Source organism: Somniosus microcephalus, chromosome 10, assembly GCF_052327205.1.
Source record: "Somniosus microcephalus isolate GS21.2 chromosome 10, FLI_Smic_1.0, whole genome shotgun sequence".
NCBI classification, from domain to species: Eukaryota; Metazoa; Chordata; class Chondrichthyes; order Squaliformes; family Somniosidae; genus Somniosus; species Somniosus microcephalus.
The window spans coordinates 73,763,227-73,785,999 of NC_140996.1; the positions used below are offsets into that span (position 1 = coordinate 73,763,227).

The following is a 22,773-nucleotide window of genomic DNA, read 5'->3' on the forward strand; positions in this document are numbered from 1 at the left end:
TGATGTACTGGTTAGCTAAAAGGGGAGGAATTGTGGTGTATGTGCCTTTAAGAGCCCCAGGTGTGCGTAATGCCAGTAATTGCCACTTGGGCTATATAAGCTTGTGTATTGTGTATATCCTTTAGAACCCCCCCCCCAGACTTTGCTTAATAAATACCTATGAACCAACTCCTGTCTTCAGTGTCTTTATCAACACACGGACACTACAGACGGCACCTCGGACAGTGCAGCACTCCCTCAGTACTGCACTGAAGCGCGTGCCTAGATTTTGTGCTCAAGTCTCTAGTGTGGAACTTGAACCCAGAGGCAAGAGTGCTATCAGGGAGCCACAGCTGACAATTAAAATAATATATTTGCCCAGAAACTCGGGTCGGGGGCTTCCCGTGGGTGCAAGCCCCCGATCTGCACTTACCTTGCGCGCCGGCCGTTGAGCTGTGGGCCCCCGTGGAATTCCGATCCGGGGCCTGGTCCAGCTGCCGGCGCGCAGTGCTTGCGTATCCCAGGGGCGCAGTTAGTTCGATGCGTCCCCTGGGATCACGTGGGCCATGGAGAGCCAATCGGAGCAGGGAATGCTCCATTCATAAGATTGACAGGAAGAGCTGTCAAGACTTATAAATACTATGGTCCCAAAACAGCACTAAATCTTCAAATACATTTTTTTTAAATCACATTTTTTAAATGAACTATAAATTACATGAAATAACTATTTTAAGCAATAATTTAAATTTTTGAAAAAAATAATTTTATTTTCTAACGGGGATAAAAATAAACTTACCTTGCTTTAAAGTATTTAAAAATAATGAACCTGTGGAAAAAATGTTTTAATTTTAATTAATTCACCACTTACCTTGTAAAAAGCAGGCCTTATGCCTGCTTTTTATATGTCTAACTTCTGGAGACTTACCCTCCCAGAAAAACCTGCAAAAAAAAACGAAGTTCGATGCGCACGCACAGCCTCTCCCGCGCACGAGTTCGACCTCTAAACCCTTTCGTTCAGGGGATCGGAAGTGCCGGTTTCCCACGCATGCGCAGTGCATGCAGGAAACCGGCACTTCCATTGGGCTTACAGGTGAGTACCCCATGCATACTCACCCGTGGAGACCCAAATTTCTGGGCCATTAATAATTTTATACAAAAGTATTCGTTCCTTTTGGTACTGTGGCAGTAAATAACGATGGCAGGGGGATGGGATACGGAGTGGAGCTATAGTAGGGGGTGATGCACAGCCAAATATAGAGGAAAAAACAAGTCAGCCTGGAAGGCAGAGCAAATATGTAATGGCACAAGGGAGTATGGCAAGGCTGGATGGCATTTATTTTAGTGCAAGGAGTCTTGCGAGTAAGGCAGATGAATTGAAGGTGTTGATGAACACATGGGAGTATGATATTGTTGCTATCACAGAGACATGGCTGAGGGAGGGTCAGGACTGGCAGCTCATTTTTCCGGGGTATAGAATCTTCAGGCGAGACAGAGGGGGGTGCAAAAGAGGAGGGGGTGTTGCAATATTAATCAAGGAGTCAATTACTGCTGTAAGGAGGGATGATATCTTAGCAGGTTCCTCTAATGAGGCCATCTGGGTAGAACTTAAAAACAAAAAGGGGGCAAGCACTTTGCTGGGAGTGTACTATAGGCCCCCAAACAGTCAGGAGGAAATAGAGGAACAGATATGTAGGCAAATCTCAGAGAAGTGTAGAAATAATAGGGTAATAATAGTAGGGGATTTCAACTTCACCAATATTAATTGGGATAGTCAGAGTGTGAAAGGCTTAGACGGTGTGGAATTTTAAAGTGCATCCAGGAGAGCTTTTTGAGCCAGCATGTAGAAAGTCCTACAAGAGAGGGGGCGGTACTGGACCGAATTCTAGGGAATGTAGCTGGGCAAGTGGTAGATGTGTCAGTAGGAGAGCATTTTTCGGTGAGATTTAAGGTAGTAATGGAAAAGGACAAAGATGGACCAGAAATAAAAGTTCTAAATTGGGGGAAGGCCGATTTTAATATGATAAGGCAAGATCTGGCCAAAGTGGACTGGGATCAGCTACTTGTAGGAAAATCCACATCAGAGCAGTGGGAGTCTTTCAGAAAGGAAATAGAGAGAGTACAACGCCAACATGTTCCCATAAAGGTCAAGGGTGGGACCAACAAGCCCAGGGAACCCTGGATGTCAAGGGGTATACAAGAATAGATTAGGAAAAAAAGGGAGGCTTTTGGCAGATACAAAGGACTAAAAACAGTGGAAGCCCTAGAGGAGTATAGAAAGTACAGGGGGGTACTTAAAAAAGAAATTAGGAGAGCGAAGAGGGGGCATGAAAAAACACTGGCGGGCAAAATAAAGGTAAATCCCAAGGTGTTTTATAAGTATATTAAGGGCAAGAGGATAACCAGGGAAAGAGTAGGGCCCATTAGGGACCAAAGTGGCAATCTTTGTGTAGAGCCGGAAGATGTAGGAGAGGTTTTAAATGAATATTTTGCATCTGTGTTCACTATGGAGAAGGACGATGTAGGCACAGTAATCAGGCAGGGGGATTGTGATATACTTGAACAAATTATTATTGAGAAGGAGGAGGTACTAGCGGTTTTAGCGGGCTTAAAAGTGGTTAAATCCCCAGGCCCTGACGAGATGTATCCCAGGCTGCTGTGTGAGGCAAGGGAGGAGATTGCAGGGGCTCTGAAACAAATTTTCAGAACCTCTCATGCCACAGGGGAGGTGCCAGAGAACTGGAGGACAGCTAACTTAGTACCATTATTCAAGAAGGGTAGTAGGGATAAACCAGGGAATTACAGGCCAGTGAGCCTAACATAAGTGGTAGGAAAATTATTGGAAAAAATTCTGAGGGTCAGAATTAGTCTCCACTTGGAGAGGTAAGGATTAATCAAGGATAGTAAGCATGGCTTTGTCAGGGGGAGATCCTGTCTAACCAATTTGATTGAATTTTTCGAGGGGGTGACTAGGTGTGTGGATGAGGGTAGTGCAGTTGATGTAGTCTACATGGACTTCAGTAGGGCTTTTGACAAAGTCCTGCATGGGAGACTGGTCAAGAAGGTAAGAGCCCATGGGATCCAGGGCAATTTGGCACATTGGATCCAAAATTGGCTTAGTGGCAGGAGGCAGAGGGTGATGGTCGAATGTTGTTTTTGTGACTGGAAGCCTATGTCCAGTGGTGTACCGCAGGGATCGGTGCTGGGTCCTTTGCTATTTGTAGCGTACATTAATGATTTAGATATGAATGTAGGAGGTATGATCAGTAAGTTCGCAGATGACACAAAAATTGGTGGGGTGGTAAATAACAAGGAGGGAAGCCTCAGGCTACAGGACAATATAGATGGGTTGGTTAGATGGGCAGAACAGTGGCAAAAATAATTTAACCCTGAAAAGTGTGAGGTGATGCATTTTGGGAGGACTAACAAGGCAAGGGATTACACAATGAATGGTAGGACCCTAGGAAGGTCAGAGTATCAGAGGGACCTTGTGTGCATGTACATAGATCCCTGAAGGCAGCAGGGCAGGTAGATAAGGTGGTTAAAAAGGCATATGGGATACTTGCTTTCATTAGCTGAGGCATAGAATATAAGAGCAGGGAGGTTATGATGGAGCTGTACAAAATGCTAGTTAGGCCACAGCTGGAATACTGTGTGCATTTCTGGTCGCCACACTATAGGAAGGATGTGATTGCATTGGAGAGGGTGTAGAGGAGATTCACCAGGATGTTACCTGGGCTGGAGCGCTTCAGCTATGAAGAGAGACTGGACAGGCTGGGGTTGTTTTCCTTGGAGCAGTGAAGGTTGAGGGGGGACCTGATTGAGGTGTACAAAATTATGAGGGGCATAGATAGGGTAGATATAAAGGAATGTTTCCCCTTAGTAGAGGGGTCAATAACCAGGGGGCATAGTTTCAAGGTAAGGGGTAGGAGGTTTGGAGGGGATTTGAGGAAAAACTTTTTCACCCAGAAGGTAGTTGGAATCTGGAACTCACTGCCTGAAAGACTGGTAGAGGCAGGAACCCTCACAACATTCAAGAAGCATTTAGATGAGCACTTGAAATACCATAGCATACAAGGCTATGGACCAAGTGCTTGAAAATGGGATTAGATTAGACAGGGCTTGATGGCCGGCGCGGACATGATGGGCCGAAGGGCCTCTTTCTGTGCTGTGTGACTCTATGGCCTAGAAATTGGGTATAGCCCCGCTTGAGGCGTTAGAACTGGCGCTGCACAAAGTTTATAGCCAGACGAAACTTATCGCCGCCTGGCGCGATATTGGGTTGCATCGCCCCCAAAGGGGATTGAGGCGTGATTTCAGACGTTGCACGGGCTTCCTAAGGCGCAAAACCTCCGGCGCTACCCAATATCGGCGCGGACGGGCGCAGCGCAGGTGATCTCAATTACCGATAACCACGAGACTTCCAGGCGCCGGCCGGCTCTTAAAGGGGTGGGTCAGTCAGCCTCAGCTTCCACACTCAACGCCCTGTAGGCCTCAGAATCGGCGCTCGCCCTCCTCTGGCGCAAAAAACTTGCTCAGGATGGAGAAGGTGAGACAGAGAGCAGAGCGCTTCAGCACTGAGGCTCTGGACGAGTTGGTGTCCGCAGTGGAGCGCCGTCGAGATGTTCTGTATCCTGACAATGGCAGGAGGCCGAATGAAAAGGAGTACCGCCAAGCTTGGAGGGATGTTTCGCAGAGGGTCAACTCCAGCAGCATGGCGACCAGGAGCCCTGTTCAGTACAGGAAGAAATTCAACGACCTCACTCGGGTCGTTAGGGTGAGTGTTGTTTATGCAAACTTCTGACTCCCTCCATCTGCACCTGACTTCGCGCACCCTGTTGCCATGATGCCCCAATCGCCATCTGGCAGCAAGCACCCATGGCCCTTTCTGGGCACACACATGCACATTTGACTCAAGGCATCATGTAAGGGTTCTTGCACCATGGGCAGCATGAGATGATCTCTCAAGGCATCATGTAAGTGCTCTTGCACCATGGGGGGCATGAGATGATCTCTCAAGGCATCATGTAAGGGCTCTTGCACCATGGGGGGCATGAGATGATCTCTCAAGGCATCATGTAAGGGCTCTTGCACCATGGGGGGCATGAGATGATCTCTCAAGGCATCATGTAAGGGCTCTTGCACCATGGGGGGCATGAGATGATCTCTCAAGGCATCATGTAAGGGCTCTTGCACCATGGGGGGCATGAGATGATCTCTCAAGGCATCATGTAAGGGCTCTTGCACCATGGGGGGCATGAGATGATCTCTCAAGGCATCATGTAAGGGCTCTTGCACCATGGGGGGCATGAGATGATCTCTCAAGGCATCATGTAAGGGCTCTTGCACCATGGGGGGCATGAGATGATCTCTCAAGGCATCATGTAAGGGCTCTTGCACCATGGGGGGCATGAGATGATCTCTCAAGGCATCATGTAAGGGCTCTTGCACCATGGGGAGCATGAGATCATCTCTCAAGGCATCATGTAAGGGCTCTTGCACCATGGGGGGCATGAGATGATCTCTCAAGGCATCATGAAACAGAACTTCCCCTTCTTTCCCCTGCAGTCGAAGCTGGCGACGATCCACAAGGACCAGCGTCGAACCGGTGGCGGACCGCCACAAGTGGTCACTCTCACGGACCTCGAGGAGAGAGTGCACCAGATTCTTGGAGGACGTCTGAGTGGTCCTGTTACCACTGCAGCTGCCGACCCCATTGTCGATAGCGAGGGTAAGGCTCTCACCTTTTTCAGCTGTCTCCTTCCACTTGGTCCCCCTGCCAGCATGCTTTCTCAGTGTGCAGCCATGTCAGAGCCTTGCCGCAATCTGGCATGCCTTGCCACCAACCTGTCCTTTTGCTAAAGCCACTCTTCCACCTCCCTGCTTTCAGATGCTGCATCACCAACTCGGGATCTGCGCCCTGAAGCTGCCAGTGCCAGTGCCTCCGGAGGCGAGGATCAGGATGGAAGCCGGATCATCCGTTCCAACCTCAGGGGAGCCTACACATCTGCAGACTGGGGATAGTAGTTCCCTGGAGGGGAGGGGGGGGCTCTGATGATGAGCCAGTTGCCGGAACAAGCAGCCTGCAGCAACGCGAGGGGGGTAGGCAAGTTCGGCCACCGGCTCCCCGGAGGGCAAGGCAGGGAGTGATGACTGCTGCACAGAGTGCAGAGGAGGTGTGTAGCCTGGCTGAAATGAGCACCCAGGCCTGGCTCAGGCACACTGAGCTGATGGCTGCAGTGGGTAGGATGCCTCAGTCAATAGAAACACTGGCAAAGAGTGTGTTGGACTTTGGAGCAGCAATGGAGAGGACTGTCCAGGGCTTCGAGGCTGCTATGGAAAGGACTGTTCAGAGCTTCGGACAATCCCTGGAAAGGTCTGTCCAGGGCTTGTCCGAGGCAGTGGAACGGACTGCTCCGGCCTTGTCCGAAGCAATGGAAAGAACTGTCCAGGGCTTCTCCGAAGCACTGGCACCTGCCACACAGGTCCTCGCTGCTGCCATGCAGTCACTTGCTGGCCTCGTCCACACCCAGATTGAGGCAACGCGAACTCTCACTGCAGCAACCCTATCTGCATCAGCTAGGATCACCCTGGGCCCTTCCAGTACCATACAAGGCCAGGAATCAGTGGAGCAGTCGATTGTGTCGGATGAGCCGAACCGGTCCCCTCAGATAGCCAGTGTGTCGTCCGACCATGGTGCAGGTGTCCTCTCTCGGCAGGTGAACATTGCTCATGCCACCGCTGGTACGTCTGCAGTGCAGCTGCCACCACCTGCAGGGCACACTGCTTCCAGCCATGCTCAGATCAAGCAGCCTGTGTCCGCACCCTCCAAGACCAGAGGTCGTCCAGGCCGTCCCTCAGGGGCTTCTGCGCTTCCACACAGTCAGCAGGCGTCCCCCAGCCTTGACCCCGCCACTGGGGTTCAATTACGTAGGAGCAGCAGGGAGGGAAGGGGCCGACCGTGAAAGAGAAGTCGTTCTCCATCAAGGGGCCAGCAGTAGAGGGAGGTGCTGAGACGTTTCTTTGGCCAAATTCAAGGACTCCCTCACCTGTTGTGATTGTTGGAAATGGTTTGTTTAGTTTTGCGGCTTTGCCGAAGAGTTAACTGTTATTTTGTTAGTTATGGTTTCTGTTGACATGACGTTGTTATGCTGGAAGGAAGGACTTTTTTGACAATAAAGAAAAGTTTTAATTTGCAATGTTACACGTTACTATTTACAGTCATGTTGGCCTTCAGAGGCTTTGAAAGATCCGAAGTGCGCAGGACGAATGACACCCATCATTCCGCCAGAGGGGCCTCGAACCGAGTCCTGATGAGCCTCTGACGGATGGCCCTTCCACTTTCAGGAGCCCTCCCATCTTCCTCCACCTCCTCCTCCTCCTCCTCGTCCGCATGCTCCTCCTCCTCCTCTTCGTCCGCCTGCTCTTCCTCCTCCTCCTCGTCCGCCTGCTCTGCTGGACCTTGAGGGACAGCTGGCATTAGCTGGGTGCGTCGAATCGCCAAGTTGTGGAACATGCAGCAGAGGATGATGATGTGACCCACTTGCTCCGGCGAGTACTGCAGGGCTCCCCCCGAATGGTCTCGACAGCGGAAGCGCTGTTTGAGCACACCAATAGTGTGCTCTACAATGTTCCTGGTCGCCTGATGGCTGCTGTTGTACAGCTCTTCTGCTGGGGTGGCGGCCAAACGGAGTGGGGTCATGAGCCATGGGCAGAGAGGATAGCCCTTGTCCCCAAGAAGCCAGCCTCGTGGTCGAGCCGGCCCCTCAAAAAGGTCACAAACTGTGGTCTGCCGCAGGATGAAGGCATCGTGGCTGCTCCCTGGGAATTGGGCGTTGACTGCCATGATCATTTGGCGGTGGTCACAGACCAGCTGCACATTGAGGGAGTGGAACCCCTTGCGGTTGCGGAAGTCCTCAGCATTCAGTAATGGCACCCGCAAAGCCACGTGTGTGCAATCAATCGCCCCCTGCACCATGGGGAAGTCCGCAATGGCAGTGAAGCCCTGCGCGCGCTCCGCCTGCTTCTCCAGGGTCAGAGGGAAGGTGATGAATTGACGCCTTCTTCTATAAAGGGCAGCTGTCACTTGCCCGATGCAACAATGGACTGCAAACTGAGAGATATTCGCAATGTCCCCAGTGGCTGACTGAAAGGATCCGCTGGCATAGAAATTGAGGGCAACAGTCACTTTAACAGCCACTGACAGAGAGGTCCTGCACCATAGACACGGCTGCAGATCCTCAGCAAGCAGGTGGCACAGCTCAGATACAACCTCCTTACCGAATCGGAGCCTTCGAACACACTGCTTCTCCGACATGTCAAGGTATGACACCTGCTGCCTGAATACCCTCGCAGCGTACCCTCGGATTGGCCGACCTCCATTGCCCCTCCTCCTTCTGGCCAACCCCGGCCCTCTCTCCCGCCGTCTCTCTGCCCCTTCACAGTGTCCGGCCATGAGGACGTGGCCCTCCAAAGCAGCTCCCATTCCGATGCCAGTCGGTCAAAACGCTGTTAGGTGTAGCGCTCCAACTGCTCCGGACAGGTTTGAAGGTCCCAAGTATTCTAACGCTAAATTCAAAAAAATCTGCTCCACAGTAGCTCACCAACTCTCTCCAGCAACGATCACAATGAACAGGCCAAGTGGCTGCAGCTTTTATACTAGGGCTGTCCCCTTTAAATAGCGCCCCCCCGACTCCGAGAAGGGCCTGGTAACGTTCCATCAAACTGTCACTAATAGCGCTAGGCGCAAAGGTTCCGGGCGCCACCGAATATCCGGTCAGGGGCACCTAAAAGGCGTTGCACACTGAAATGACTTCATGGTCTGCCTGCGCACGCGGGCGTGTGCTAATACTTAGCACAGGCGTTAAATGTATAGTCAATATGGGAGGTGTCGCTATCTTCATTGTGCCCGCCCGAACATTGGGTAACGCCCCAATTCTCGTGCTCTTTAGGCGCTAATCGCTGGCGCTACCAACTGAATTTCTAGGCCTATGACTCTATGGGGTCGATTTTCCCGAAGCTGTCGGGAAGAAGGCGGGACTACAACTTTTGGGTTTTAGACCCGCCTACTTCGACGACCGGCCAATCCGCGCGATTTTCCCTTGATTTACCTTGTTGAGCCCGCCCAGCGGGCTCAGCAGGCCAAATAAGGGCCACCCGGCAACAGGTGATGTCACAGGCTGCAATTTCATCTGTCAAGAGTTCTTGACAGATGAAATATCAGTGTTTCACAGCTGTTTGAAGCTGTGAAACACTGACAGTCCGAGTTCTAACATGAGTCCTTCTGCACAGACTCAGTTAGAACTCACACCGGCACTCAAAGCTGAAGGCTGTCACTTTACACAGATCGCAGCCGTTCAGCTTTAAGTTCCAGCTGAGTGCTGCGCTCCCGACGGCTACAGGAAGCAAGGCTGTGAAGGTAAGTACAGGTAAGTAAAAGTTCTTTACACACTTTAGACACACCAAACACACTTACCTTTGCACTCATGCACCCATCACTCACCTGAACACCGATATCGCGACCCCTCCAACTCCTTCAACCCGACGGCCCGCCTGCTCTAACCTGGCGTGGTTTGGAGCCATCGGGAATCCCACACAAAACCCCTCAAAATAGGGATTAGGCTAAACACTGCCTGTTAACTACCTGTTAACAGGCAGTTAATTGGCACTAATCCCTTCCCGCCTGGTTTCGGCGAGTCCCAGTGCGGGGTGAGCACCCGCCGCCTCTGAAAGTTGCGTGGAGTGGGGTTTTGGGTGGGATGGTGTCAGGACCCCTGAATTCGGGATTTTCCCCCCCCACACGCCTGAAACCCAGCCTGATGGCTCCAAGAAAATTGACCCCTATGACTCTAACGCAATTATCACACTACTTTGATCTGAGCTTAGAATCACGTAGTCCAGCCGATTGATACGGGTGATGAGTTTGTGCATTTCTCAGCCAGACTGCTAGCTAAAGCATTCCCAGCCCACCATAGACTAGAAGGTAACAGGAGATTTAAAAATACATACTCACATCTTGCAAACAGTTCCATTGGTGCAAAATGTGTTGGATGATTTATCAGACAGGTTACATTCTCCAAGCTGTTTCTATGTTGTGTTGGCTTGTAGTTGCTGGTAACTCTCCTGGTTGCATTTTGCTTCGTGGTCCTATTTCTTCCTCTCATTGAGATATTCGATGGCAAACACACAATAGTGGGCGCTAGGCCACCTTTAGCAGCTCTGCACATTGTCACAAGTTTAACGTCACTGTGACGCGTTTTACTAGGAAAAGGAGGGACTAGAGAGGGCAACAAATTAGGATATTATTTTTCATTTAGAACAATATGAAGACTGCAATATCATTCAGGGATTAAGCATCTCCTTACATCAATGGATTCAATTTTCTGACAATAGTATTTCTTAATTTCTAAGCATCTTAATGGGCCAGTATATATTCAAGAAATTGTTTGAAAACCATTTGAAAGTCTTATCTTCACACTGCATAATATAATACAATGACAAGGTTTTATTACAGTTAACTTACTTAGAACTGTCAGCAATACTTGATTTTCTGTGGCTGTGCAGGAGTTTGTAAATACGCAAGTGTTTGGCTTTTCAGCAGTAAACTGGCTCTTACTGACTCTGCTGGTTAATGAGGCATTGATGAGTTTCGAACAGGTGGTGTTTTCTAACGATCTGTACTTTAAGATTACAGCAAGGAAATGCATCGTTTTGTTGTGTTCCACCTGCCATTGAGGCCTGCTGATTGCTGCTTTCTCAGTTAATTCACAACTTGAGCCCACACCATTTCCAAGTCCAGGTGGAAATTTTTTTTGTATTTGTTTCCCTGCAGGAATAAGTTAATATTAATGTCAAAAATCTTAAAGTGATATAAATATAATAAATACATTTTGATAGTGAGAACTTCTTGGCTTACAGTATTGAGTCTTCAACAATGACCCTAAGGAAGTTCTTTAACAGCAGATTAATTCTCTGCCACTCGTGTCCTGTCCTGTATTAACACCACCACCCTGTCCTTGCGGACCTACATTGGCTCCCAGTCATTCAAAGCATTAAATTTAAAATCCTTGGCCTCATCTTCAAATCCCTCTATGGATTCATCTCACCCTCTCTGTGCCATGTGCTCAGACCTATATCCCCTCCTGAACACTCGATTACTCTGAATCCAGCTTCTTGTGCACATCCCCTCTTTCTCTACTAAATTGGTGGCAAGGATCTTGAGCTACCTGGATCCTACACTTTACAACTCCCTCCCTAAACCTTTCCACCTCTCTAACTCTCTCTACACCCTTAAGAACCTTCTTAAGATAAATGTATTTGACCAAGCTTTCACTCGCACATCCTAATCTCTCCTTTCCTGCTGAGTGTCTGTTTCCTTATGGCAATTTGCGTTGGGATGTTTATTTACATTAAAGATGTTATAGAAATTGTACTGTGTTGTTGTAAGAAACTTTTTAAACTATCTCTTTCTGTAAAGTATCTTAAAAGGGCATTCAAGCCTATTAAATTATAATTTAAAGTTAGCAAGTACAAACCTGGGGCTCTGCATGTGAGACAGCAAGTTGATCTTTTACTCTGGGAATCAAAACATGGAAACAAAAAGAGAGGTGCTGAAGGATGCACAGTTCCCATGGAGCCATCACCCAACATATAACAAGCACCTTCAAGAGCGAGGGGGAGCGAGGAAGTGAAAAAATTCACCAAGAAGAAAAGAAAATGCAACCCTTTGCTCTACCATTGGTGACACAACCTTCAGCCTCCTTGATCCTCTCTCTTGAAATCCCTCCCTGAACCGCTCCAACTCTCACCCCACCTTTAAAAACTTTATCAAAACCAATTTCTTTGACCAAGCTTTCAGTCACCCCTCCTAATCTCTCGCTTCCCAGCTTGGTGCCTGTTTCCTTGCACCTATTTGTGAAGCTCTGTATTGGGAGCTGTAAAAGATAACATTTTACCTCATAGCTCTACATACGGGACTTTCAGCTTTTAGACCTGATGTAAAAATTACTCCCATTCAAAACTCTTACAGATTTATACGAGTAAGTAACAATAAGTTACACGAACCTATCCCCTACCTTCACTTGCATCATACCATTCAATGCATCGGTGATCAAAGATTATCAATAATCATAGACTTCATACTAAACTGGTGACCATTGTAACAGGAGAGAATGTTCTGCATTGTAATACTCTAAGTAATCAGAGATTAAAACAGCAGAGAGCTGAGGGTAACATTTATTATTCACAAACAATGTCAAAACTAATTGCATCATTTTGTGCTTTCAGATGGTCTAATTTGAATTGAAAAGCATGAATTTTCATCATGGGAACAATCAGAGTGTGTACTGTAAACATATTTAACAAACACAGAGTTGCACTTGGTCTCAACAATATAGGGCTGACATCAGCATCTGCGTCTCACCTTAGTCAGTGCTTATAAATCGTATCTCCAGAATGATTACTATGCATTCCTGTCTCTGAGTCTAGTAACCTTTTGCCAGTGGCTCCATCTAAAGGGCAGCCCTGTCACTGATGAAGCACTTCTGCTTTTATGAATGCACCAAATCAAGAGAGAGCAATAGTTTAATTGGAATTCATCACCATCAGTGGTGCAGTTTCTGGCTCAATTCTCCCTTCTCTAAATTGTTGTGCCTTGTCCTTCTCTCTTCAATTCTCCATGCCATCGCCCATTCTTCAGGTGGTCCAGAATCCCAATCCTTTTGGAATTACACTCTAAGTATTACCAGCACTTGGCTCCTGCTAATATGACAGTACTTCCAGTCTTTTGTGCTACATATGAGAAACAAGAGAGGAGAAGAGGAGAGAAGAGAGGAGGAATGGTGAAGAGAAGAGGAAATGAGCGATGAGAAGAGGAATAGAGAGGAATGATGAGGAGTGGCAAAACTTGAGGAGGGTGGGAATTTACCTTCAATTTAGTAAATATAACTGGAAAGTTGTATGCAGACATCTGAGGGTGAGTTTTCTGTTTGCCTGTTCCCAGCACAGGGGCTATCTGCCAGCAACATATATAAGGAAATAGCATGCATGGAGCTAACAAATTCCCCACATGTCCACAATATTATTCAGTCACTATAATTCCTTACACTAAATATTAAAGATACTGTGGTAAGTGAGAAAAATATTGTAACATATTTTACACCACAACAAAGGAAATTCTTTGGGGACTGGCTGAAAGTAAACTGTTTGTCATACTTTTAAACCTTTAATTACAAGGTGTCAGCACAGTAAAAGCAGAGCAGGATTAATTGGTAACGCTGTAGGATAGAGTAGAGATATTTGGAAGCAAAATTAAAGCAGTACTGGAAAGATGAGTTCCAAACTGCAGCAAAGTTACACACATCTAACCAACAGGACACAGCAGGGCTGAAAATATCAGATGTTACTCAACAAACAAGAAACACTGATTCCTATCAGCCCTATTACCATAGAATCATAGAGTGATACAGCACAGAAGGAGTTCATTCGGCCCAGTGTGCCTGTGTCGGCTCTTTGGTTGAGCTACCCAATTAATCCTACTCCCTGCTCTTTCCTCATAGCCCTGTAATTTCTTTCCCTTCAAGTATTTATCCAATTCTCTTTTGAATGTTACTATTGAATCTGCTTCCACCACCCTTTCAGGCAGTGCATTCCAGATCACAACAACTCAGTGTAAAAAAATGTTTGCTCATGTCACCTCTGGTTCTTTTTACCTTACATCTGTATTCTCTGTTTACTGACCCTCCTGCCATTGGAAACAGTTTCTCTTTATTTACTCCATCAAAACTATTCATGGTTTTGAACACTTCTATTAAATCTCCTCTTAATCTCCTCTGCTCTAAGGAGAACAACCACAGTGTCTCCACATAACTGAAGTCCCTCATCCCTGGTACCACTCTAGTAAATCTCTTCTGTACCATCTCCAAGGCCTTGACATCTTTCCTAAAGTGTGGTGCCCAGAATTGAACACAATACTCCAGCTGAGGCCCAAGCAGTGTTTTATAAAGGATTATCAGAACTTCCTTGCTTTTGTACTCTATTCCTCTATTAATAAAGCCAAGGATCTCATATTCTTTTTTGACAGACTTCTCAACTTGTTCTGCCACCTTCAAAGATTTGTGTACATGCACCCCTAGGTCCTCTCCTCATTCTTCCTACCAAAATGTATCACTTCATGCATCCCTGCGTTAAATTTCACCTGCCACGTGTCTTCCCATTTCCATGTTTTTGTTCTCTTGAAGTCTGTTACTAACTGCCTCATTGTTTAATACATTCCCAAGTTTCGTACTATCTGCAAACTTTGAAATTATGGCCTATATACCCAAGACCAGGTCTTTAGTATATCAAAAAAGAGCAGTGGTCCCAACACTGACCCCTGGGGGACATCACTGTACACTTCCCTCTAGTCTGAAAAACAACTATCCAGCTCTACGCTCTGCTTTCTGTCCCTTAGCCAATGTTGTATCCATGCTGCCACTGTCCCTTTAATCCCATGGGCTTTAATTTTGCAAACAAGTCTATTGTGTGGTAAATTGTCAAATGCCTTTTGAAAGTCCATATACACAACATCAACCACACTACCCTCATCAACCCTCGCCATTACTTCATCAAAGAACTTGATCAAGTTAGTCAACCACGATTTGCCTTTAACAAATCCATGCTAACTTTCATTTATTAGCCCATACTTTTCTAAGTGCCAATTAATTTTGTCTTGGGGAAACTTTTGAACACATTAATCCATCACCGATGTTAGGCTGACTGACCTATAGTTGCTGAATTTATCCCTCTCCCCTTTTTTAAACAGGGGTGAAATATTTGCAGTCCTCCAGTCCTCTGGCACCAACCCCATATCCAAGGAGGATTGGAAGATTGTGGCCAGAGCCTCTGCAATTTCATGAGAACATAAGAACATAAGAAATAGGAGCAGGAGTAGGCCAATCGGCCCCTCGAGCCTGCTCCGCCATTCAATAAGATCATGGCTGATCTGATCCTAACCACCAATCCACTATCACAGAACTATCTCCTGAATCTAACAGAATTAGACACACGAAATAGGAGCAGGATCAGGCTACACGGCCCCTGGGCCCGCTCCGCTACCCACAAGGCCATGACCGATCCGAACCTAGACTCATGTCCAAATTCCTGCCCGCTCCCCGTAACCCTTAATTCCTTTTACTTCTAGGAAACTGTCTATTTCTGTTTTAAATTTATGTAATGATGTAGCTTCTACAGCTTTTTGGGGCAGCATATTCCATGGACCTACCACCCTCTGAGTGAAGTAGTTCCTCCTCATCACAGTTTTGAAAGAGCAGCCCCTTATTCTAAGACTATGCCCCCTAGTTCTAGTTTCACCCATCATCGGGAACATCTTCCCCGCATCCACCCGATCCAACCCTTCACAATCTTATATGTTTCAATAAGATCGCCTCTCATTCTTCTGAACTCCAATGAGTAGAGTCCCAATCTACTCAACCTCTCCTCATATGTCCATCCCCTCATCCCCAGGATTAACCGAGTGAACCTTCTTTGTACTGACTCGAGAGCAAGTATGTCCTTTCTTAAGTATGGACACCAAAACTGTACGCAGTATTCCAGGTGCGGTCTCACCAATACCTTGTACAACTGAAGCAATACCTCCCTATTTTTATATTCTATCCCCCTAGCAATGAAAGCCAACATTCCATTGGCCTTCTTAATCACTTGCCGCACCTGCATACTAACCTTTTGAGTTTCATGCACCAGGACCCCCAGATCCCTTTGTACTTCAGTATTTTCCAGTTTCTTGCCATTAAGATAATAACTTGCTCTACGATTTTTCCTGCCAAAGTGCATAACCTCACACTTTCCAGTATTCTATTCCATCTGCCAAATCTCTGCCCACTTACATAGCCTGTCGATGTCCCCTTGCAGGTTTTTTATGTCTTCCTCACTCACTACGTTCCCTCCCATCTTAGTATCATCTGCAAACTTTGATATGTTACACTCGGTCCCCTCCTCCAAATCGTTAATATAGATTGTAAAGAGTTGGGGACCCAGCACTGACCCCTGCGGAACACCACTAGTTACTGATTGCCAGTCTGAGAATGAACCATTTATCCCAACTCTCTGCCTTCTTTTAGATAGCCAATCCTCTATCCATGCCAGAATATTACCCCCAATCCCGTGATTTTTTATCTTAAGCAATAATCTTTTGTGTGGCACCTTGTCAAATGCCTTTTGGAAGTCTAAATACACTACGTCCACTGGTTCCCCTTTATCCACCCTATATGTTACTTCCTCAAAGAACGCCAGCAAATTTGTCAAACATGACTTCCCCTTCATAAAACCATGCTGACTTTGTCCTATTAAATTATGATTATCCAAATGTCCTGTTACTGTCTCCTTAATAATGGACTCCAAAATTTTACCTACCACAGATGTTAGGCTAACCGGTCTATAGTTTGCAGCCTTCTGTCCACCGCCCTTTTTAAATAAGGGTGTTACATTAGCAGTTTTCCAGTCTGCCGGGACCTTTGCCGAGTCCAGGGAGTTTTGGAAAATTATTACCAATGCATCCACAATCCCTACCGCCACTTCCCTCAAGACCCTAGGATGTAAGCCATCAGGTCCAGGTGATTTATCCGCCTTGAGTCCCATTATTTTACCGAGTACCACTTCCTTAGTGATTTTGATCGTGTTTAGCTCTTCCCCCCCTTTAGCTCCCTGTTTCCAGTGTTGGAATATTCTTAGTGTCTTCTACTGTAAAGACTGATATAAAATATTCATTCAGTGTTTTTGCCATCTCCATATTTCCCACCATTAATTTCCCGGTCTCATCCTCTAAGGGACCAACATTAACTTTAGCCACCCTTTTTCTTTTTATATAACTATAAAAACTCTTACTATCTGTTTTTATATTTTTTGCTAATTTACTTTCATAATCTATCTTCCCTTTCTTAATCAATCTTTTTGTTATTTTTTGCTGTCTTTTAAAGTTTTCCCAATCCTCTATCCTCCCACTAGATTTGGCTACCTTATATGCCCTTGTTTTTAGTCGAATACTATCCTTAATTTCTTTACTTAGCCACGGATGGCTGTCTTTTCTTTTACACCCTTTTCTTCTCAGTGGAATATATATTTTTTGGAAGTTGTAAAATAACTCCTTAAATGTACACCACTGATCATGTATCGTCTTACCCTTTAATCTATTTTCCCAATCCACTCTACTCAATTCCGCTCTCATACCTTCATAGTCTCCTTTATTCAAGCTTAGCACGCTTGTTTGAGATCCAACCTTCTCACCCTCTAATTGAATATGGAATTCAACCATGTTATGGTCACTCATTCCAAGGGGATCCTTTACTAGGACATTCCTTCAGTAACCTAGGATGCATCCCATTCGGACCTGGTGACTTTTCTACTTTGAGGACTGCCAACCTTCTAAGTACATCCTCTTTATCTATTTTTATCCTATCCAATGTTGCTACTACCCCCTCCTTTACTGCTACATTGGCAGCATCTGCTTCTCTAGTGAAGCCAGATGCAAAGTATTCATTTATTACCTCAGCCATGCCCTCTGCATCCACAAGAAGATCTCCTTTTTGGTCCCTAATTGGCCCCACCTTTCCTTTGACTACCCTTTTACTATTATAAAGGTGTTTACAATAAAAATACAAATGCATTAAGGAGGACTAAAATTGACCAGCGCTCAAATATCAATTATTCCAATTAGCATAATCTGTGCAGATCTAGCCAAACCGTGACTTAATGAAGTTCAGTGGGCGGGCCTTGGAAAGATTCCACAAATAGATAAATAATATATAGTTGCTGCGCAATTAAATGACTGAAATAGCATTCCGTTTGCATTTCTCATTTAGTCCATGACATATAAAATAAAGTGTTATGGAGTGCTGAATGGAAAACATTGCAAATAGATAATCAAGAAATCAGATTTAAAACCCAATGAACTTGACAATTGTTGGATTACTGCCTGTTAAACATTCTCAAGCAACTGCTTTACTAATCCATTGCTCATTGCCAAACAAGCAAATAAACATTGCAAAGCAGATGTATTTTAGCTAATATGTCAGAACCTTGGCATGCCATGACACAGCACACCATGGCAAGTTGCACCACATCATGTCACATCATAGCACGTTGCACCACATCAAGAATGGCACATTGCCATGCCATGCCAAAGAGCATGTTAGCACTTGGAGTTGTGCCCACTATTTTCAACCTTAATCTCAAGAGACACTGGGCAGAGGCCAGACAACTACCATCCCCTCCCCCTCCCCCTCCCCGACTGTAAAAGGGACAATCAGAAGGACAATAACCTCACCTGGCTTTCGCACAGTGCGGGCAATTGTAACCTTTGGTGATAATATAAAACATGGAAATAAAAATCGAGAGCAATGTATAATGGTCGGCCAATCCAGTATCGACCATTTTACACTATCACCAAAAGTTAAAATTACCCCCAGTGACTAGTGGCATACTTCAGAACAACAATTACAGCTTGCATTTATATAGCACCTTCTATAGAGAGGGGTCGAATAAATGTTGTACAATTGTAGAATAAGAGTTAAGAGAGCTAGTTGAAGACATGGTTGAAGGAGTAGGTTTTGTGGGGGCTTTTGAAGGCAGGGAAGAGGTAGCAAGGGTGATGGGTTTAGGGAGAGAGTCCCAGCGTGTAAGGCCCACATGGCTGGAGGCTGTACAACTAGTGGTTGAATGAAGAGGTTGGATGCAAGGAAGGTCAGATTTGGAAGAGCAGAGGGTATGTGCTGGTAACTGGGACTGGAGCAAGTTGCAGAGACAGGATGTGGTGAGGCTGATGAAGGCTTTGTAATCGCGGACAAGTACTTTGAGTTTAATGCATCGGGGAAAGGAAGTCAATGATGTTTGGTGAGCACAGGACTAACAGAGGAACAGGACTTAGAGCAGGATAAAATGCAGGCAGTGGAAGTTTGGACAAATTGGAGTGTGGGAGGCTCATGAGGAGGAGAGGGGAGAAGTTGAGCTCGGAAAAGCATCAATGAGGATTTCAACAGGGGTGGGGCAAAATAAGAGTGAAGGTAGGAAATGTTGCGCAGATGGAAATAGGTAATCTTTTGGTTAAAAGTATGACAAAGAGGAATCATAGAATCATAGAACGGTTACAGCACAGAAGGAGGCCATTCGACCCATGGAGTCCATTCCGGCTCTCTGCAAGAGCATTTCAGCTAGTCCCGCTCACCTGCCCTTTCCCTGTAGCCCTGCAAATTTTTTTCCTTCAGGTACTTATCCAATTCCTTTTTGAAAACCACGATTGAGTCTGCCTCCAGCACCCTTTCAGGCAGTGCATTCCAGATCCTAACCACTCGCTGCATAAAAACGTTTTTCCTCATGTCACCTTTGGTTCTTCTGCAAATCACCTTAAATCTGTGTCCACTGGTTCTCAACTCTTCTGCCAATACCTACTCTGTCCAGACCCCTCATGATTTTGAACACCTCTTTCAAATCTCCTCTCAACCTTCTCTGATCTAAGGAGAACAAGCCCAGCTTCTCCAGTCTATCCGTGTAACTGAAGTCCCTCATCCCTGGAATCATTCTTGTAAATCTTTTCTGCACCCTCTCTAAGGCCTTCACATCCTTCCTAAAGTGCGGTGCCTAGAATTGGACATAATACTCCAGTTGTGGCCAAACCAGTGTTTTATAAAGGTTCATCATAACTTCCTTGCTTTTGTACTCTATGCCTTTATTTATGAAGCCCAGGATGCAGTATGCTTTTTTAACCACTTTCTCAACCTGCCCTGCCACCTTCAACGATTTGTGCACATATACCCCCAGGTCTCTCTGTTCATGCACACCATTTAGGATTGTACCCTTTAGTTTATATTGCCTCTCCTCATTCTTCCGACCAAAATGTATCACTTCACACTTTTCTGCATTAAATTTCATCTGCCACGTGTCCGCCCATTTCACCAGCTATGTCTTCTTGAAGGCTATCACCTTTCCAAGTCCAAGTCATTAATATATATCAAGAAAAGTAGTGGTCCAAGTACCGACCCCTGGGGAACACCACTGTGTACCTACTTCAAGTCTGAAAAACAACCGTTCACCACTACTCTCTGTTTCCTGTCACTTAGCCAATTTCGTATCCATGCTGCCACTGTCCCTTTTAGTCCATGGGCTTCAACTTTGCTGGCAAGCCTATTATGTGGCACTTTATCAAATGCCTTTTGGAAGTCCATGTACACCACATCAACCGCATTGCTCTCATCAACCCTCTCTGTTACCTCATCAAAAAACTCAATCAAGTTAGTTAAACACGATTTGCCTTTAACAAATCCGTGCTGGCTTTCCTTAATTAATCCACACTTGTCCAAGTGACTGTTAACATTGTCCCTGATTATCATTTCTAAAAGCTTCCTCACTACCAAAGTTAAACTGACTGGCCTGTAGTTGCTGGGTTTATTCTTACAACCTTTTTTGAACAAGTGTGTAACATTTGCAATTCTCCAGACCTCTGGCACCACCCCTGTATCTAAGGAGGATTGCAAGATTATGGCCAGTACCTCTATGATTTCCTCCTTTACTTCCCTCCGTACCCTAGGAGGCATCCTATTCGGTCCTGGTGACTTATCAACTTTAAGTACAGGCAGCCTTTCTAGTACCTACCTTATCAATTTTTATCTTATTCAGTATCTCCACTATCTCCTCTTTCACTATGACTTTGGCAGCATCTTCTTCTTTGGTGAAGACAGTTGCAAAGTATTCATTTAGTACCTCAGCCATGCCCTCTACCCATTTATTATTTATATGCCTATAGAAGACTTTTGAAGTTGGAATTTTACTCCCAATGCCATCTTTGGTTTTCCTTTATGAATGGAATTGTCCCTCCAACCATCTCACAGTCTACTTCTACTCAGGCAATGCTGTCAGAACAGTACCTAGTATGATTGCTATAAACAGATCACTGAATCTGTCTGTTGTCTGGTAACTGCTGATAAGAATTTTAGATCAATGTAAAAATAATTAGACTTGCATACATTCCATTCACAACGATAAAGGTTACCCGTGCAACTGATATCTATGCTGCAGAAGGGTTTGTTCAAACCAAAATCTAGGCTTGTTCAGATGAAAGAGTTAAACTATCCTTCGATGTAGCCAGAAAACTTTTCTCTCTTCACTATCTGAATGTTTTAAGTGTTAGAAACAAAGCATGTTTGGAAACTTACCATTTGTGCTGAGGAGCTGACAAAAAAGAAGACAGAATACAACTTCCATTTTCAGAGAAGTCAAACACACGACTGATAACAATCTCTGTTCTGATCAAAAAGGAAGTAACTGGGTGTCAGATGATAGAAACCAAATGATTAACCAAACTTGCATTATTCCTCTAGAGTCAGCACTTGCTTTAAAAATTCTGCTGCAAAAGCCGCCAGCGTTTCACAGATATCTAATTGTTAGGCATAGATATAGGGGTGAAGAAAAGCTGTACCTGAAACGTTCACTTGTCTCTCTCTTTCAAATTTTGCTGCAGTCTTTGTGCATCTCCAACATATTCTCTTTTCATTTTTAGTCTTTAAACAGAGTGGTGACTGCGTAGAATGGATAGTGGTGCAGATAGTGTGGAAAATGTTAAGGGAGAATTGGATAGATATCCGAGGGAGTGGATCATTGAAATCATAGAATCGTACAGCACAGAATGAGGCCTTTCAGCCCATCGTGTCTGTGCTGGCTCTTTGAAAAAGTTATCCAATAAGTCCCACTCCCCTGCTCTTTCCCCATAGCCCTGCACATTTTCCTTTTCAAGTATTTATCCAATTCACTTTTGAAACTTTTTTTAATTAATTCATGGGATGTGGGCATCACTGGCAAAGCCAGCATTTATTGCCCATCCCTAATTGCCCCTGAGAAGGTGGTGGCAAGCAGCCTTCTTGAAACGCTGCAGTCCGTGTGGTGAAGGTACTCCCACAGTGCTGTTAGGAAGGGAGTTCCAGGATTTGACCCAGCGATGATGAAGGAACAGCAAAATATTTCCAAGTCAGGATGGTGTGTAACTTGAAGGGGAACTTGCAGGTGATGGTGGTCCCATGCGCCTGCTGCCCTTATCCTTCTAGGTGGTAAAAGACATGGATTTTGGAGGTGCTGTCGAAGAAGCCTCGACGAGTGGCTGTACTGCATCTTGTAGATGGTACACACTGCAGCCATGTTGCAACAGTAGTGGAGGGAGTGAATGTTTAAGGTGGTGGATGGAGTGCCGATCAAGCGGGCTACTTTGTCCTGGATGGTGTCGAACTTCTTGAGGGTTGCGGGAGCTGCACTCATTCAGCCATTGGAGAGTATTCCATCATACTCCTGACTTGTGCCCTGTAGGTGGTGGGAAGGTGTTGGGGAGTCAGGAGCAATGGTCCCCACTAAGGTGCGCAGCCACAGGGCTACGCAGTAATCTCAAAGGTCCTGCGTAAGCCGCTCACCGGCATTGGCGTTGTAAATACCGCACATACGCAGAAATTTAAAGGGACCGCGCATTAAAAGAAACAGGCCACGCAGAAAAAGGTGCAGCCTACAGGGAACATTGGTCAAGAGGTGAGTCAGTTGCTGCAGAATATCCAGCTTCAGATCTGCTCATGTAGCCATAGTACCTATGTGGCTGGTCCACTTAAGATTCTGGTCAATGGTGACCGCCAGGATGTTGATGGTGGGGGATTTGATGAGGGCATGCCATTGAATGTCATGGGGAATTGTTCGTGATGGTCATTGCCTGGCATTTGTGTGGCGCAAATGTTAATTGCCACTTAATAGCCCAAACCTGGATGTTGTCCAGGTCTTGTT

At 45.8% G+C, this 22,773-nt stretch overlaps 1 protein-coding gene across 1 annotated transcript in view; it reads right to left on the minus strand.

Moving 5' to 3' along the window:
* Positions 1-21,255, minus strand: part of LOC147111548 (uncharacterized) — a 155,728-nt gene extending 134,473 nt beyond the window's left edge. Inside the window, exons 1-3 of the mRNA XM_085998619.1 lie at positions 21,174-21,255; positions 10,499-10,801; positions 9,989-10,252 (exon numbers count right to left, since the gene is read on the minus strand). Coding sequence (XP_085854745.1) covers positions 9,989-10,252; positions 10,499-10,801; positions 21,174-21,222 — 616 coding nt within the window. The 5' untranslated portion in view covers positions 21,223-21,255. The remainder of the gene's footprint in view (positions 1-9,988; positions 10,253-10,498; positions 10,802-21,173) is intronic.
* Positions 21,256-22,773: the final 1,518 nt, after the last annotated feature.